We start from the raw sequence: 17,803 nt of genomic DNA on the forward strand, positions 1-17,803 counted from the left end.
TTCCATATAGGGGCTACCTTGTCACTTCTAGGATTATAATGGCAGTATCATGTCCCACTTACGAGTTATAACATATAACATTATGTTCACTTAAAAACATAATTAGACTATGGGTTTCCTGTCAGAGATGAGAAAAACAAGAACCAGCATTGGGGACTATTGTGTTGTACAGAGGATCACTCTTAACTGAACCAGAGGGCTCCTACAGCTTCATTTGTTTCTGACTTTGTTTAAATGAAAGAAAAAAAAAGAAAAACATTGAAAAAAAGGAAGCTTCTATTGTTCTTTGAGGCGTAAAGGTCCCGACTAATGTTGGAAAATGCTATGCCATAATCAAAGTCTGAAAAAAATAATCAGTTAAAAAAAAAATCTGTTATTCTGGTCTTCTGATCATATTTGGAACTTTTTGGTGACAGTTTACTGTTTATATATTGTGGTTGTTTTTTTTTTAAATGTGAAAGAGAGTCTAGTTATGTGAGAGAGAGGCAGACTGACTCCTGCCCTCGGGAGTGCACCCTTTGGGGTGAGGGGGGATGTGTCTGCTCCCCTGAATGCCAGGACATTAACTCAGCTTGGAGAAAATTCTTGACTCACTGTGGGGGATCAATAGCCAGAAGGTTTTTTTAGCTAGTTAAAGTTACTTGCCATTCCTCTGTCCAGTGCATGGCATCTGGTTTGGCTTTTCCAGACAAATCAGTCAAGAGTCCCTACAAACTCCTGCCATCGCCAGGAAGAATGCACTCTTCCTTTTCCGGGAGAAACTGGACTGTTCTGAATGGCATCTATATTAATTTGGTCTCAGCTCGCAGGCTGATTTACTGTCCTGTTTCCAGAGTTTTTGTCAAGTTTTCCATAGCCTTCAGTGCTTCTTTCTGTCTTTCTGGCTTTCAGGTTGCAGGCTGTGGTAGGGAATTTCCTTTATTTTTTCCTATTTATTAATCAAATTCTACTGAGATCAAAGTATGGTTAACTGGCTCCAAAACCAGGTCTACAGCAAGCGACATCCTCTCTCAGATACGATTTTTGCCTTTTGGGCTCTCCATTTGTTACATTCTTTCCCTTTTCCTGTTTGACCAGCCCATCTCTCAGGGCCTTGCTGATCTATGTAACCACATTTTTTGTGCCCTTCCAAAACAATGTGATGTCACCGGAAAGACCACTTGCCTTGTGTCCAGCTCAGCTCCACCATTTCAAATGTGCTGAAGGCCTCCTGGGTAAGGCTCAATACTAAGATTATGACCTCTTTGATATTCTGGGATCATCATCTATGAGGCAACAAAATCTTTTTCAAGTTCCTTGATCCCTTTGTGCCAAGGTAACCTTGCCACCTATTTCAACTTTCTTTATACACTTTTGGGAAATGTATATATAAGTTGCTCCTGAGAAGAGAAAAAGGCTTGCAGCTGAATCACAGACCAAAGGAACACCAATCTACTTCTGTCACTCATTTCCTCTGCACTAATCCAGTACAACTACAGAAGTGTTTTAAACCAGCAGAGAAATTGAACAGAAAAAAAAAGGCAAAACAAATCCCATTGATCGGTGGAAGTTGTTATATCTGGCACTGGTGAGGCTGCACCTGTAAAACCATGCTCAGTTTGGTGGCCCTCATCCCCAAATTCAAGAGAGATTTGAAGAAGGGAATTGGGGGTCCAGCACAAAGCTCTAAAGGTGGCTGGGGCACACGTGAGCTGAGGCTGAGGGAGCTAGCTTGGTTCACTCGCACCAAGAGGTATCTAGGAACAGCCCACAAATACTTGAAGGGCAGTTGCAGAGATGACAGAGCCAAACTCTTCTCTGCAGTGGCAGGTGAGACAGCAATGGCTGCAAATTGAAGCATGGGAGGTCCCAGATGGACATCTGGAGAAGCTTTCTCAACTGGGAGGTAGTGCAGCACTGACATAGGCTGCCCAGGGGGTGCTGGAGCCACCTCCGTTAGGGGCTTTAGACACTTGGTGAGACACAGCCACTCTGGTGTTGGTGAGAGCCCTGCTTTGAGTAGGAGGCTGGACTAGATGACCTCCAGAAGTCACTTCCAACCAACTTTGATATGATTCTCTGATCCTGTAAATAAGAGGGTGATAATCTATAGATGTGGTTAACACTGTAATACGATAGCAAAATCTTTTCAGAAGACTTGAATAATGGCTCAATTAGCTCAGCACGTAAATGTTCAGTGGAGTTCAAACTGGAAGACTACGGCAAAATGTCTTTATCATACTTGCAGGACCATATTTATACTCTATTACCATGAACATTTTCCTAGCTGCTTATAAATCTTTCTTATTCAGTTTTAACTAATTAGAAGTCATTGCACATCCTGCTCTTTCATTATGGAGTTTCATATTCGCTCCTCATTTTCTTTTAATCTGTTGTCTTTGTGAGGGAAATTTATCTATTTTGAAATATAGAATTTCATTCCCCAGTTTTGTTTTGGTAGTTGATCAACTTCCAGAACTCATTATTAAATTCATCAAGCTGCTCCAATTTATCAGATGTATTACCATGCTGCTTTTAACTTGTTAAATAATTTTCTGTTTCATGACATATTTAATAACAATTTTTCATAATGCTTAAATATTGGTGAATTATTCTCAATTTCCGGTATTTTTTCTTGTTCTTACTTAGCAGCTTTTTCAATGAGAGTCATAATTTCTTAATCCAATAGAATATATGGTATAATTGTATCATGGACATTCATTTTTATATTCTAATATTTGCACTGTATACGTCCATTGGCTTTCCACTTTGAAATGGGACACCTTAAGACACATATAAAATAAGAGAAAGTTAGTGTGGTTGTAAAGGCATTCTGATGGTTGGTGTTTATTTCTATATATCAAGGCATTGACTTGGCTTTTCTGAAGGTTATCTTATACAGAAAATATCTTCAGTTTACAAGGCTTGCTATTTTTTTGGTATCATTTAATAGGAAGAGCTTACTTGTTTTAAGTTATATGGGCTAATAGGGTTCTGCTGTGCTTATTTAGCCCATATTTAGTATTTTAGGTATAGTTTAGCCTTTTAGAGCCTGTAAGTCTTTCTCTCCTGTCACAGCTTCTTCCAGCACGTGCTCTCACTTGACAATGATGTTTTGTACTTATTTTTGTTTTGTGATGTATCAACAGTATAAGATAGAATAATAATAATTCCTCTCTCTATTGGAGAAGATAGTTGTATTAAAAAATAGAATTCATAAGCTGAGCCAAAGCCATGTGCAAGTCATGTATGTAGAAACTGGATGTTATAATTGTCATTTATAGAATTGCATAATCTTTTCAGGGTATCAAGCAATAGATAAATGGGTGTTCTTATATTTTTATGAAGTTTGTAGAGATTAGAGTCAATTTCCTTGCTTTCAAATTGCTCAGTCAAAAGTTAGGTGATAATTTGTAGCCTTTTGGTTTTACAGTTGACCTAGCTCACTATTTCATACTGATACGTTTTATTTGTATTGTGTATACCCCAGTTTTTAATTTCACTATTATAAAAACTTGGAAGATTTTGAGATAATTTCTTTCTTTAGAAGCATAAAACTATATAAAAGGTTGATAATAAGCTTGTGTGGTCTAATTAGTTTTGACAAATCCTAATTAGAACAGACCTAAGAAAAAAGGTACTCATGAAAGAGCTCATTACTGTTTTATTAGTGTATTGTAAGACTGTGGAGAAGGGGATAAGGACTCTTACATGCCTGCAAACTGTCAAAAGCACTGCTCTGTGAATGACAAGAAAAGTGAAAAACAAATTGGATGTCTGATTTAAGTAGTTCTGAGCAAATTTCTTGTTCTGATATCACAGTGCTGCAGAAGGTGTTGTTTACTGAATGTGAAAATGAGTACTTGACTTGAATCTCATTTACAGAAAGGCTACTTTCCACTGAATTGGTAAAGTGAGATGGGACAATATTGCAATTTTCTCACTTTCTGTTGTGTTTGCACAATTCAAATGACATCACATGATTTTGGACACTGATGGCACAACTGTCTTGGGTTTTAACTAAAATGAAAAATACAGTAGCCTTGAACCTTGTTTATGTCAACAAAACTGAGGTCTCATAAAAATAAAGTAACACCTAACTTGTCACCTCCCCTGAGAGCCATGTCCATCAGACTGTATACCCGAGTTTAAGACAGCCCTGTGCTTTTAACCTACAGAGAAGTAGTAATGGAAACACTATATGCATGACCACAGGGCTGAAATGTGGGGTACTTAACAGTTCCACAGGTTCCACCTATATTAACATTTCTGTTTTTCTTTTTTCTCCAGTTAATTTCTACTCTTTCCACCTCTGATCATCTTTCCTCTAAACCACCTGCTGTCCACTTAATTTCTCCAACTAATCAGAAAGTAGTGTGTGGTGCCATGGGTAACCTGAATCAAGCCTCTTCGCTGGAAGACTCTCGTAACAACTGGCAGTCAGCAGCTGGGTTTTCTAAGCAAGATCTATCTCTCTACTTTCAGTCTGCTTCCCATAGTTCACCCCCCTCCATGTCTAAAATATCTTCTTCTGCATCAAACAGTTGTTACTCCACTCCTCAATTGTATGATAACCTACAAACACACAGTCTCTATACCTCTGGCTGTGTTTGCAAAATGGGAGACTTTACCACATCCTCTGTTCCAGCAAAGAGCCCAAGTCTTTCCCCTGATCCTCGATGTTCAGCTGAAATTCAAGGATCTTCAGCTCAGCCTTTATCCCCCAGTTCTTCCAAAACATTGAATGCTTTATCTCCTGTCCCTGTACATATAATAACACATTCATTATCTCCTAGCCCTAAACCTTTGTCTCCACCCTCTCTTTACGGCTCCTCTTCAACCATATGTAGTATAAATGAGCCTTGCACACAAATGTCATCTAGAGGAAATTTAGCAAAGTCAGGAGTCAGATCCCCTCTGCCAACCAGACTGACCCTCTTAACTGCTATTTTGAGATCAGGCTCTTCTCAGCGGAGACCGCTTTCCCCTGCTTCTTGTCCCACGTTTTCTCCTAGCTCCCTTGGTTCCTCAACACTCACAATAGATCAAAAGTCCAAAACAACTTCCCCAACCCCCCAAAAATCTGTTTCAAGCCCTCCTATAAGTCCAGATTCTCCTAGCAGAGAGGAATATTGGCTTTCAGGATGGGCTCAGCATCTGCCTTTATCCTCCAAGCCTCATCCCACCCCTAGGGCGAGGTCCCTTTCTCCTAAAAAGCACCTTCCAGTCAGAACGCTTTCTCCAGACTCCCGAAGTCCTCTGTCATTCCCTGTCTCCTCCCATAGAAAACCAGTTGCCTCTCCAGGTTTGCAGTCTACGCTGCCTCGTCCTTGTGCCCCAGCACCCTCTTCCCTTACACGCCCTACCTCTCCTTCTCCAGAAGGGCTGCGGTATGCTGCCTCCAGGTCCCAGGCACCTCAGAAGTCTCAGAGAGTACACACTTACTCACCCATCTTTACCTGCCGGTCATATCCTTTGCTTTCTTCTACCAGTCTTAGTGGCATATTCTCCCCCACCCTAGAAAAACACTCATCTCCTTCCCCAAGTCTTTTGCATTCAGCTTCTAGATCTAAATCAGATTCATCCCAAACGTCTGTTCAGGAGATGAGCGCCTCCTCTCCTACCCCTTCAAGTGTCTCAAAGCAGTGGTGTCTCTCACAGCCTCCTCCTACTCCACCGGTTCCACAAACTGGTAATATTAATTCCCATCCTCTGCAACTTAATTCTTCATTGGTGCACACAAATTATAGGTCTAATTCCTCTTCTCCAAGACCTGAGCAATCTGCCACCTCACCGGTATTAAAGTGCAGATCTCCTGTCTCAGACCAGTCACCAGGCACACTGCCATCAAGACCCAGAGAGCTGACTTCACCACAATCTTTTTCCCTGCCTCCTGCCCATGAAAACATCAAACCCAAGGTACTCTTGGTGCATGCTTATTTTCTAATAGTTCTTTGTCCCTGTAGGAAAAATCACATCTGTGTTGCACAATGCTAGTACAATAAATGAGCTGTGGAAAAAATGTTTAAAAAGGAACTGTTATTATATTGATAGTGAAGATGATAAAGACTAAATCTTACCATATCAAAGTGCTAGCAATGTGTTCTGTATTATGGGGGAAGATGCTGCAGGAATCCTTTAGCTTAAAAATTAAATACTTTATTCATGAGTGGGAGGAGATACTACTGAAGATGGATTTGTGTCCACTGGCTCTGATATACATTTGGTGCACTTATTTTTGAAGCTCACTTAAAACACTGGTGTGTCAAAAATGAACCATAAAACATGTTCTATACACCCCATGCTAATGTAAATCCACATGTATTCCCACCAAAGGTAATAGAAGTGTGGTGATCTTAGGTGCAGGACTGAGCTAGAAGCAGCTTAATCTGATTGATGTGAATGGGCTGTTCCAGTGACAACCAATTCCCAAGCACCCCATCCCGCCTGTCCTCCCGGCTCCCCAGGAGCCTGTACTCACCCCAGCTGCTCTGCGCCCCTCTGGGACCAGCCCAGAGGCATGGCTGAGCTCAGCCTGAGCAAGGACTATGGAGCCAAGAGCCAGAGAGGGAAAACAAGGACAGTCTCCTGCGTCTTGCCTTTCTTTGGTACTTCTCTCACCTTGTTGTGCTAGACAGAGGGCGAGGGAAAAAAGCAGCCAAGCTTCCTACAACACGGGATACTGCAAATACGAGTCTCGCACTCAACAGGTCAGCCATGCTCCTGCTGTTTGTCATCCACCCAAAGGTGGGAGAGTCCCAGCAGAGTGAGAATAACCAATGAGAGCGATTGCTGCAGGAGGGCTTGGGAACCAGTCACACTTTAAACCTAAAGATAAATCTCAAGAATGGGAAGGGGAAGGAAAGGAAAGCTGATCAAAAAACATGCAGCAGGTAGGTGAAAACAAAAGGAACTGCTATGCAAAAAGGAAGAGCTGGTAGCAGGAGACATCAGAGCTGCAGAAGGCTTTCCAGCCTCTTTTATCTTATCTTTGCACTCCGTGCTTCCTTTGTGCCTCCTCTTGCTGATATCTGAGCTCTGCCCATCACAGAAAGGCTATCATAGTTTATTGATTTATTTGTTCACAGCACAAAATTACAGCCTGGTCTGCCAAATCAAGTTGTGTGAGATGTGTTCCTAACAGCTTGGCCATGGCAGGGGTGACTTGAACTGCTTGGAAAATGTTAATTGAAAATGAGAGGTTTAAATCAGCACAAAGTAGCAATTGTCATGAATGGTTCTTTTAAAAACCAAACAACCCAAGAGGAACCCCTGTGCCAAGCACAGCTGTACAGTGTCACTACACCCTGCCAATATTATTTAATGAAACAAAAAGAGAAATGAAATTGTAGAAATTCCAAGAAAAAAGCCCCTGAGACAAAACTGGAAGGCGTGACTGAGCCTGCAGATTGCAAAGCAGTTGCGGTTTCTGCTAGTCAGTGCAATGAGCACTGTGAGAGTCTCTGGCGGTAAGGAAATTCTCTGCTTGTGACACAGAGCTATTGCCTGGGTTTATATTTGCAGAGGTTATTACACCCTTTCTGTCCTCCCTACTGTCCCTTTTCCTGCCAATTCTGCCTTACCATGTGATACGGTGGCACTTTTGAAACTGCCCCACCGCCCCATTGAGACTGGGAGAGTGTCCACCAGTTTAACAGACTTGGACCTAGTCTGGTGCAATTTTTAATCATGCAGACAAAGCTGGCTCCACTGGGGATGTGGAAGATCTGAAATCTCTAAATCAAATGCAGCTGGGTGTTCAGTGCAGGAAAGGTCTCTTGCGGCTTTAAAATGTGAGGCTGAGACTTCATTTACAGTTAATAATAGTGTGCATTCAACACCCCCCTTTCCTCCTGCTCTCATTTATTTCCATACCTAGTTTACAGCATAGCTCAATGAACTTTGCTGATGTGTTAATGGTACCAGGCTCTCTGATAACACTCTGCCCTCAAATCTCAGTTTCCAGAGAAAAAAGGGAAAGACTGAGGAGAGACAACATTAACATCCTAAGCAGCATTTAGGTACCAATCAGCACAACTTTAGAACTAGACAAAAAGCAGGTTGCTCCATCTGATGACTGTTGATGCATGACAAAATTTTTGCATGTATGAATGTGCTAAGTGAATATCAAGGGAAAAGCACAGCATCTAGAAGGGCTTGACTTTGGCACGTGTAATTTTGCAACCTTAATGTTGCTTCAACAGTGGTTGAAGCAATGTTAAGACATGTATTAAACCAATACCTATTAAACCAGAATTTTGGCATTAGATGTACTTTTCAATATTCACATCAAACTGTTTCATTAGCATGATATCAAAGCAATTATGCAAAAAGGTTTCTTTAATGGAGAGCTTTTATATGTCTATGCCTATGCATGCACCAATTCATGCAAATCAAAGAATAACCTATGAACTTATTTAACTGTTTGCATTTGTGTATATAAACACATGTGCTTTCCCAACACTTTATAAATTTATCTTTATGTTTATCGAAGATTTAAAAATATGACTGTTTTGCAAAGTGACTATAAACATAAATCCACAGATCGGTGTGAAGCGTGAACTGTGGGTGACTACAGGAAATAAAACCCCTCTCCCTGGACTTTGCAGACACTTTAATAGTGTCCTCATGGACCTAATATAGCAAAATGAACAGTAGGATGGAGTGGAGACAGATAAAATTGCTGATTCTGCAGGAACAGTTTAGAATAAAAACTTCTGGCTGTTGTTTGAAAACTCTTTGCAGTGGTTTCATGGGGTATCATTCCTACATATGCTTTGATTTTTCCCATTTGAATGCTGCACAGGAATGCATGTAGATCTACCCAAAACAGCCAGGGAACAAACTAACTGTAGCAACACAGAGCTCAGCACAGCTGCAAAACCTACCACAAAGCAGGAAAGATTACTCACGAGGAGCTCTACACTCTCATGGTTAGTCTCTGATTTTAAGCCTTTAAGCCAACATGTCTAGCACACTTTGCAATGCCCTATGGGTGCCCTAGGTGATCATTTCAGCAAGAAAAGTAGGACATTTTCTGCAAAACTCCCCAGGCTGATATTTGCCTGAGCTCTGATATTGGAGTTGGTTTGCTTCTGACTGGACCGTGGTGCAGGCCAGCAGACCTAGCTGTCCATGGCTGTTTAAAAATACTGCTAGATTCCTATGAACCAGATTATTAAATGTATTTAGGCTTTGAAGAATAATTTTAAGTAATGCGAGCTAACGTGTCAAGAAACATATTCACATAGACAGGAAACTGAATTAAAGACTTCCCACTCATCTCAGACACTGTGACAATAGCACATTGCTCACACGTTCTACAGTATCTGGAAGTGATAAAGCACATTAAAGCAGTATAGAAACGTTTACATTTTAACAGTCTGATATGTCTTTGTTTAGTTCATATAACAGTACAACTAATTTCAAAGTGGTCACAGTATTCTCATCATGTAAGATGCACATCTCATCATATGTAAAAGCCCGTGGGCTAGTGAAGACATTGCATTTCATTTACATGTTCAATTATATAATTTTCTTGATTGAATATCAATTATAAGCAAACAAGAATACATTTTGTGGATATGCCAATTTTAATATTTGGAATTTTGGTCTTCCATCTTACTTTAGTGTGCAGTATTTTATGTCTTATCTGCATATAGATTTTGTATATACATAAATATATATATGAACCTACACACATTTATAGCAGAGTGTTGCTGTCTAAATATTCAAGGGGCAGGATTCAATTCACATGACTTTTGACATTTGAAAGTTAGATATCCAAGCACAACTTGGGCAATTCTATTACAGCTAATGAAGAGAATATGGTGTATTTACAGGATGATTTTATTTTACCTTTCTAGCTGCCTATTTTGGGATGAGATTAATTATCCTCTAGAAATGCCTATGACTATAAAAGGCATTGGTTTTAACTGAAGCACCTAAATGGTAGATGTCCAAGTTAGAATCACTAAATCTCATATAAATTACTCCCCCCTCAAAAAAAAAAAAAGAAAAAAAAAAAGAAAAAAGGACACTTCCAGCATTTGCATTCATCTGCTTTGTCAGACTGTTCATTCAATATGATTATTGTGATTAATGACTTCTTGAATGCCTGTCAGTCTCCAACTTCTGACTAAGAAATACGAGTCGAAAGCAAACATAACATTACGTATAGAAAGAATTAAAAGGTGCTGTCTTGCAATATTTCAAGGGAGGTGCAAGGGTGGTATAAGTTTCTCTTATCTGAATTAAAATTTTGGCCCCTCTGCTGTCATCAAGACTTCTATTAGATATAAAAAAAAGAAAAAAGTAACAAAAGAATGCCCCAAAGTACAGCATGCTGCTCAGCCTGTTATCTCATAATCACCAGTATTCACAGCAGTACATTAAAAAACCTGAACTGATTAACAAGTAACTTTATTTCTGGGTGACTATCACAGAAATAATCAGTCAATAACTTAAAACTCTATTACTGGGTGAATTTATGATTTTTTATTAGAATATTGCTGAAAAGGGAACTATGTAGCAAATCCCTATCTAATTGTTAAAAAAAATAATAAAAATCCAGCAGTCATGTGATTAAGAATCTTAGCTCTTGAACTTATGTAAGTATAGAAAAATCTCATCAATCATTTAAAAATTACTGAATTCAACCTCCATAATTGCAAAGGAAATGTAGAAAGTATGGTTTCTAAAGAGTTAAAAATAACTGGGCAAATGAATATAGTCTAAAATATAAATTGTTTAAAAAGGGTAGTTTTTAAGGCTGATCTTAGAATTTTTGTACCCAAACCCATCATTTTGTATGGTTTATTGTCAGTTCTGTATGTTTGGTTAGAGCGTGAAAGTTCCTATACTTGTTTTGAAATACTTGTTTGGGTGGTAGTGTTACTTAGGAGGTGCAAGACTGTGACACTGATCTATCCACTCACGCAAGTAATTCAGCATTTAAGGATCTTAATCAGTCTCATTAAAGCCAGTCACAGAAATCCCTCTGACTTAGTGGTGCAGGATCATACCACAGAGCAGCAGTTGTTGAGGTGTATGTACTGGCAGAAGTAGCTGTGCATTATCATATCAAATCACTTGGAAAAAACTCACAGCCTCTCCCGATATTAATTTAAGAATAGTAGTCAGCAGAAAGTGGTCAAAATCACTTTGGAAGTTATAAGCTGGTAGAGGGAATTCACTTCATCCTACTTCATTCCTAAAACCAAAAGATGTATGTTACAGTCCTTTAAAATCTTAACAGAAACACTACATTTTCTTTAAGAAATAGCTTTCCTAGGTAATACGTAAGCATTGTATTGTTGCAACTTGTCCACAAGACAATTGGAATCGTCTTTCATTCTGTCATACCTTTCCCCTCTCTTCCCTCTCTCTCCCTCTCCCTCCTCTACCCTGTTTTACTTCTCTTCCTGCTTTCTGGTTTACCCTTTTAGCAGTACAAGATCAAGACAAGCTACAAGGCATTTGCAGCAATCCCTACAAACACATTACTTATGGAACAGAAGGTTAGTGTTTGCTCAAAGACATGGGAATTGCATTGTATATTTGAGACCATTCAACTTTATGTACATATTCTGACATTTCTGTGGGGGATATTGCAGAATGTAAGCTCTGGGAACTAACTGCTGAGGATTATAATTCCAACCATTTTTCAGGGTCAACCACTTTCCACTGAAGATCAAAGCCTTCACTAATCTGAATTTCTGCAAATAAATTTACTGTAAAAAAAAAAAAAAAAGGTGTCCTAAAGGAATTGCCATTTACGGCAATGTCTCAAAGTCTCTTTTGTTATTGGAAAGTGCCTGGAGCACTGCTATTCTGGGACCTACCAGTCAGTAAGCCTTGGTCAGTTAATGATTATTCAATGACTATGCTTATACTAGTAAATTTAACATCACAAGATACGCAAATTTGACCAGCTGTGTTGTTAAACTGTGAGAATGGTCCTGGCCATTGTACTAGCATCTGTTAACTACCATTCTCACAAACAACTTCCCTGAGCTCTTCAACAGTTAGCATGGGCCAGGGTTCCATTCCCAGTATGTAGTTTGGGGTAACAATCCTTTTCTGTAGGGTAGGATGATAGATCCAAGGAACAGTCTTTAGTGCATTTATTTACTACCAAAGACACAGCCAACAAAGGCTGGGTTGTATAGTCCTTGTTTAGATAATGCAACTTTGGAAGTTAATTGAAAATTTAAATTTTGCATGAAGGGTTCAAAGTACCCACCAATGTCTATTTTTAAATTTTTTTTCCCAAGGTAGTTTTGCACAAAAGAATAGCCCACTAAGTTTAACAAAAATTTTCTATGATGAGCAATGAGCTAAGTGTCTTATATGTTTGAAGACATGCTTAATCATTCTGACATCCAGTTTATAGCTTTATCAGAAAAATCTTTCTGTTCAGGACCTAGTTCAGGAACTTAGCCTCTGATTAATTTCTGTAAGATTAAGTGTTCCTAACTACACATATAAATATGTATTCACATACACAGGTCAGTTGGTTTCACTAGAAGTTTGCAGAGCCTAAAGACTTTGGAGAGGGTGAACTTAACTGTGTAAAAATTTTGAAGATGATAATTTTGTCCTTGAAATATTACTGATTGTGATCTAGTAGTTATCAGTTAACTGCTATAAATAAGATTTTTTTTTCCAAAAAAGGGACATTCCTTTCTTTTCCAATCTTCTTTTAATCTTGAATGATTTTTAAAAATAATTTGCATAAAACCTGATCCTTCCCTTACTTAAATCTTGAATGCACAAATGAAGGTTATGTCTGCTTTAGCATGCAATGTGGTCCAATAGAAATGGCTCTGTGGAGGAAAATAGCTGATGCAGGGGATCCTACACCCCTACAGAATGTATTTTGGGAGGGTTTTGTTTGGGCAGAGTGCCTGTTAGTGGCTGGAAGCATTTGGTGGACTCCTGAAGTGCCACTTCGTGGTTGACTTCACCTGAAAGGCATCCGATTTGTGCACTCTAAGACTGTACCACTCTGCAGACCAAGCCAGGTAGGTGACTTTGAGCAGGGTATTCATTCTAAGAGCACACTCCTGATGTGAACTAGTAGGTTAATGTCAGCCATCTGATTGCACTTTTTCAGAAGAAAGGGGGTTCCTTTTGATGGTCTCGGTGGTGCTCTCCGGGGCATTGACTCACAACCTGCATGTTACTTAACCACAATACATAAAACTGAATTGTACAATCTAATGCCAGTATCTGTAGAAAAAGGAATGACTCAAAAGTTATCTGTGTTTAGACAGACTTTTGGTTATCCACCACTTTATTGAAAATGCTAGCCTTGGTGTATCCTTCAGTAGTGAAAGCACAGTCATATAAAACTAGTAAGAAATCAGTTTTCTGCTACAGGATTTGCCTTCAGGAGAGGCTCTTGACTAATTTACTTTGTAAACTGTATGTTTCAGCGTGGCCTGACTATATGCTTTCTGTCATCTTGGGAATTATGAATAATAATCTCCTATTCATCTGTACCAGCAGCTAATTATAGTGCTCCTAAGCTAGTCCTGTTGTGTTAGCTGACATGCATTTAGAGTATGGCTCTTAAAGGAAGCATGAAGGAGTCACATGCACACACAGGCCCCATTGTACCAAGCCCTAATATCCAAGTATTCTCCTCAAAAATATTGGGGAGGGAACCGGGAAGGAACTCATGCTGCAAACATGCTCAAAACAGTAGCTCAAAACAGTAATTATGTTGCTCCCACTTTATGCAATACATTTTATGCACTGGATTAAAAAGAGATCCAAGACAATAAGATTTTAACTACATAAGTGATGTTTTATTAACATTAAAATAATGGTTATGTGGAGAATAAGTTTTCAAGTGGCTTTTTTTTTTAGCAAGGAAGACACGTAAAATCTGCAAGGCACAGATATTACTGAGCTGAATGCATGATTAGGAATACATCATCTGCCTAAGGTGCTAAAAAAGCATTTTGCTATGTGATTGAACTGGAAATGCACATTCTCAGAAGTCAACTTTTTCCACTGTGTGAGTAATTATGTTACTTAATTTGAGTGGTCATGAGAAATAAGATTAGTCACAACTGTGATGTGGGTGATCCTAGTGACAATTCATATGCAATATTAGATGCCATGACAGAAAACTGCCATTGATATGTCATGTGAGGTGCAATGCTTTGTCTGCCTCTAAATTGACTCCTTCTGTCTAACTTTCTCAAGTAAATTTTTTCTTTTATGTGTGTGTCAATGCTTAAATTTCAACCAGCATTTTTCAACTTCTTCTCATGAAACCATTAGGCTATCATCATCTTACTGGTTTTTCTAGAACATGTTCTTCTTATCCTCCAGTACTCTTACTCAAAGTGAGTTTTTCAAATCTGTACTCATTAGCAGAGAAGAAAAGGCTTATTGACTATATATGTGCATACTTTGGCAACCCCAGAAGTGGCTTAATCTCATCAAATCTCGTAACTGGCATACTTTCCAGCTGTTTGAGTTTGTATGAACCTGATGTTCCTCACATCACCTGTGCTCTGCTCAGAAAAAGCCCCATACAGGATATCTTTTGGAAGATTGGTCTGTAACTTCCTTCACAGCCAGAAGAGCAAAAACTTGTTTTTAAGGGACTTATCCTCAGTATGGTCAGGCTCTGTCAGGGAGCAGCAAGAGCGCGCTGCTCCACAGGGAAGGTGAACCGGGAGCCAGGGTGACAGCAAGGCTGGCAGGACAGTGTCCTCACCAGCAAGGGCACAGCTCCACAGTGCCTGAGCAAGGAAAGCAGAGAAGGTGATAATGAGGTGGTGGTAACCATGGTCAGGCAGCAGTGCCATCATAGCGACACAGACTCATAGTGATGAGGCAGGTCCACACACTGTGATAATGAACTCTTCAGCCCAGCAGATGATAGGATCCACTGGCTAGAAGAGGAAGCTGGACAAGTTTAATGTAGGCATAAGGCAAAAGTTTAACAGAAAGAATTAATTAACCATTAGAAAAAATTTCCGGAGTCTGAAATGGGCTCTTTATCACAGAAATTGAAAAATCAAGAAAGGACACTTTTCTGGCACTTCATACAGTAATTCCAGGCAGTTCTGTGGCTTAAAGTAAAGGTCAGACTAGGTCATCACTGTCATTCCTTCTGGCCTTATTAACGTTGAGTCAGTGAGTCACCCCTCTACTGACACTCACTCTTGTGTAGCTTCTACAGTTGTACAGATGTGATCACAGTCTAATTCAAAATTCCATTCCTAATCAGATAATATTTAAAAAGTAATGCATCTATTATTTAGAGATTGTATTTATCAAATATGTATAAAAATATCCTTCAGTCAAAATAGAGTCATGAAGAGTTTATTTCAGGGAGCTACAGAAAAATTCTTAACTTTAAGTAGACAGTCTCTTAAACCAGATCCTACTTCATCTTCAGAATTATGTCAAATTTGAGATGTAACTCAAAAACTGTTGGACACCTTGGAACTGCAAACCAAAAAAATCTCTTGACTATTCAGTGGTCTTTGCTCAACAGCAAGGTCTATGCAGGGGAGTTTGAGTTTTCTGTGTTTGTCCAGATACACACCCCCTCTGCATGCTGGTTGGGGTGAACTTCCCTTATCTGGGCATCATTTTGATGGGAAGGAAACCTGGACTTACACACTTGGTGGGGGAGAGGTGCTGCAAATGTTCTGCTCAGACTTCCCCCAGTATGAACTGTGGTGAAACCAGGATGATGGGATGTGCCATGAAGCACACCCACTTCACAGGTGAGGCTTATCCCACACTTACCAAGTCTTCTGAAAAGCTCTAGGTATAACTGGCTATGGATGGAAGTGGTGCAAATGAAAGCACTGTTGACTTATCTGGCTTGTATTTATCAACTAATTATAAGTAGAGAACTATAATTTCAATTTTAAAAAAATGTAGGAAAAAATCTTCTGTCTTAAAGAGGTAATATTTTAGCTTATTGATTTTGTCTGTTTATGGCTGTTCTTCACGTTTTCTCTTGTCACAATGCAATTTGGCTAACTTCAAGAGAGTCTAAAACAGTCTTTCCATATGATGTTACACTTCTAGGAAAACTCCAAAGACTTAGTAATTGCATCCCATCACCTACACAGCAGACTGCCAGCAGTGCAGTATATTCTCCTTGTGGAGGAAAAAAAGAAAAAAATAAAAAGAAAGGCATTTTCCCCCTCATGCAGAAGGAAAAAGAGGATTTTTTTTTTTTTTTCATGAAAAGAAAGAAATGCAACTGAGGAAATATGGCAGTGATCTGGTACATTGGAGACCCAGCTTTAAGTTCTTGCCTTGAGGGAACTCTTAGCTATTGTATTATCAAACATCCATTAGTATAGAGACTGATCATGGCAAATACAGATTTAAGTCACTCTTTGAAATCATACAGCAAGAACTTGGAAACCAATTTTTCCCACTCTCAGATGGTAGACCTAACTGCTGAACAACTGGCTATTATCAAGCGTGTCAGGACCTTTCTGGACCTGGAAAGGATTTCTGACAACACTTTGTTGAGAATATTTTGATAAAAAAAGATTTTAGTTTTCCCCAAGTACTTCTGGTGTGTACTTACTAGGTGAATTTCTTGCATCCAGATTACATGTTCATGTCAAAATGCTTCTTAAGGCTAGAGATAAATACCTACTAGTAAGAAAGAAAGGAAATAATTTGTGCAGTTGTAGAATGATAAAGGACCTAGTTCATCTGTAATAATAACCAAGCATGCCAATGTAGGAGCAGGCTATGAGCCCCCTCTTTTTTTCAGAGACCTTGCAGCTTTTAGTATTAATTATTTTATAAGAGGAAAAGTAGTCAGGTCTTTTCAGTATCATCTCCCAGGATCTTCAAGGAATAAGTTAAAGGAACTCATGGTATGTGAAGTTCCGTTATACAGAGGGATTTTTTTGCGTGTGCTGAGGGCTTAGGAAAAGATTTCAATGGGAAAAATATGCAAGAGAAATAAAAGAAGAGGACATGTCTTGGCTTTTGCTCAGCCCAGGGTTTTCACAATACAGTAAGAAGGAAGCTGTGTCAGATCTAGGTTACAATATTCGTTTTTTCTTCTACTATTGCTGTGGTTCATTGGTGGATGAAACAATGTTCTATATTTCCTATATGTTGCCAAAAGCTTTCATTCTTCTAACAAAATATTGGAGATCCTGTCCGGATCATTTACCAGTATTCTTTCAGCTCTGATACAGCTTTAACAATCAAATAGCTTGGGGGAAAAAGGAGGGAAGGGTTGTAGTCATCACTGACGTCAATGGCATATATGCATCACACCCCCAAAGCTGCCCTTTGCAAGGAAAAAATTAGTGGTTCAATAACTGGTTATTTCATCTGAACATTTAAATTCTGTCACAAATACATTTTCTTTCTCTAAATTGCACTCTTCTTTTAAATTGTGGTCCCACTATTGTTTTTCATATATAATAAAAAAATTTGAATGCCTAAATAGGAATGTTCCACTTTTAATATTGTTAGACCATCAGCATAGGAAGTGAAGCATGAATACTGTTGATAGTGCTAATCAACAGTACTGTAGATAGCACTAATGCTTTAAATTAATCATAACGTTATTGCATGATAACTCCAGTAATTAGTTCAGAAATGCTAGTCGTACTTTTTTAATCTCACATTTTTCTCTATGTGGAAATGTAAAAAAAAAAGGCACTGCTGGAAAAAAAAAAAGTTGTATTTTGAAAAGCTAACAACAGATTAAACAGCACCTTTTTTTTTTGTAGAGGTGGTAGGGATGCCTAAAATCTAGTTCTCTTTGTTTCTTCTCTTTCTTTGGAGGACTTGGGCTGTTCAA

At 39.0% G+C, this 17,803-nt stretch overlaps 1 protein-coding gene across 1 annotated transcript in view; it reads left to right on the forward strand.

Moving 5' to 3' along the window:
* Window positions 1-17,803, forward strand: part of MLIP (muscular LMNA interacting protein) — a 72,479-nt gene that overhangs the window by 14,062 nt on the left and 40,614 nt on the right. Inside the window, 2 exon segments of the mRNA XM_072855780.1 lie at window positions 4,270-5,898; window positions 11,427-11,498. Coding sequence (XP_072711881.1) covers window positions 4,270-5,898; window positions 11,427-11,498 — 1,701 coding nt within the window.

The sequence above is a fragment of the Ciconia boyciana genome, chromosome 3 (genome assembly GCF_034638445.1).
Source record: "Ciconia boyciana chromosome 3, ASM3463844v1, whole genome shotgun sequence".
Classification (NCBI taxonomy): domain Eukaryota; kingdom Metazoa; phylum Chordata; class Aves; order Ciconiiformes; family Ciconiidae; genus Ciconia; species Ciconia boyciana.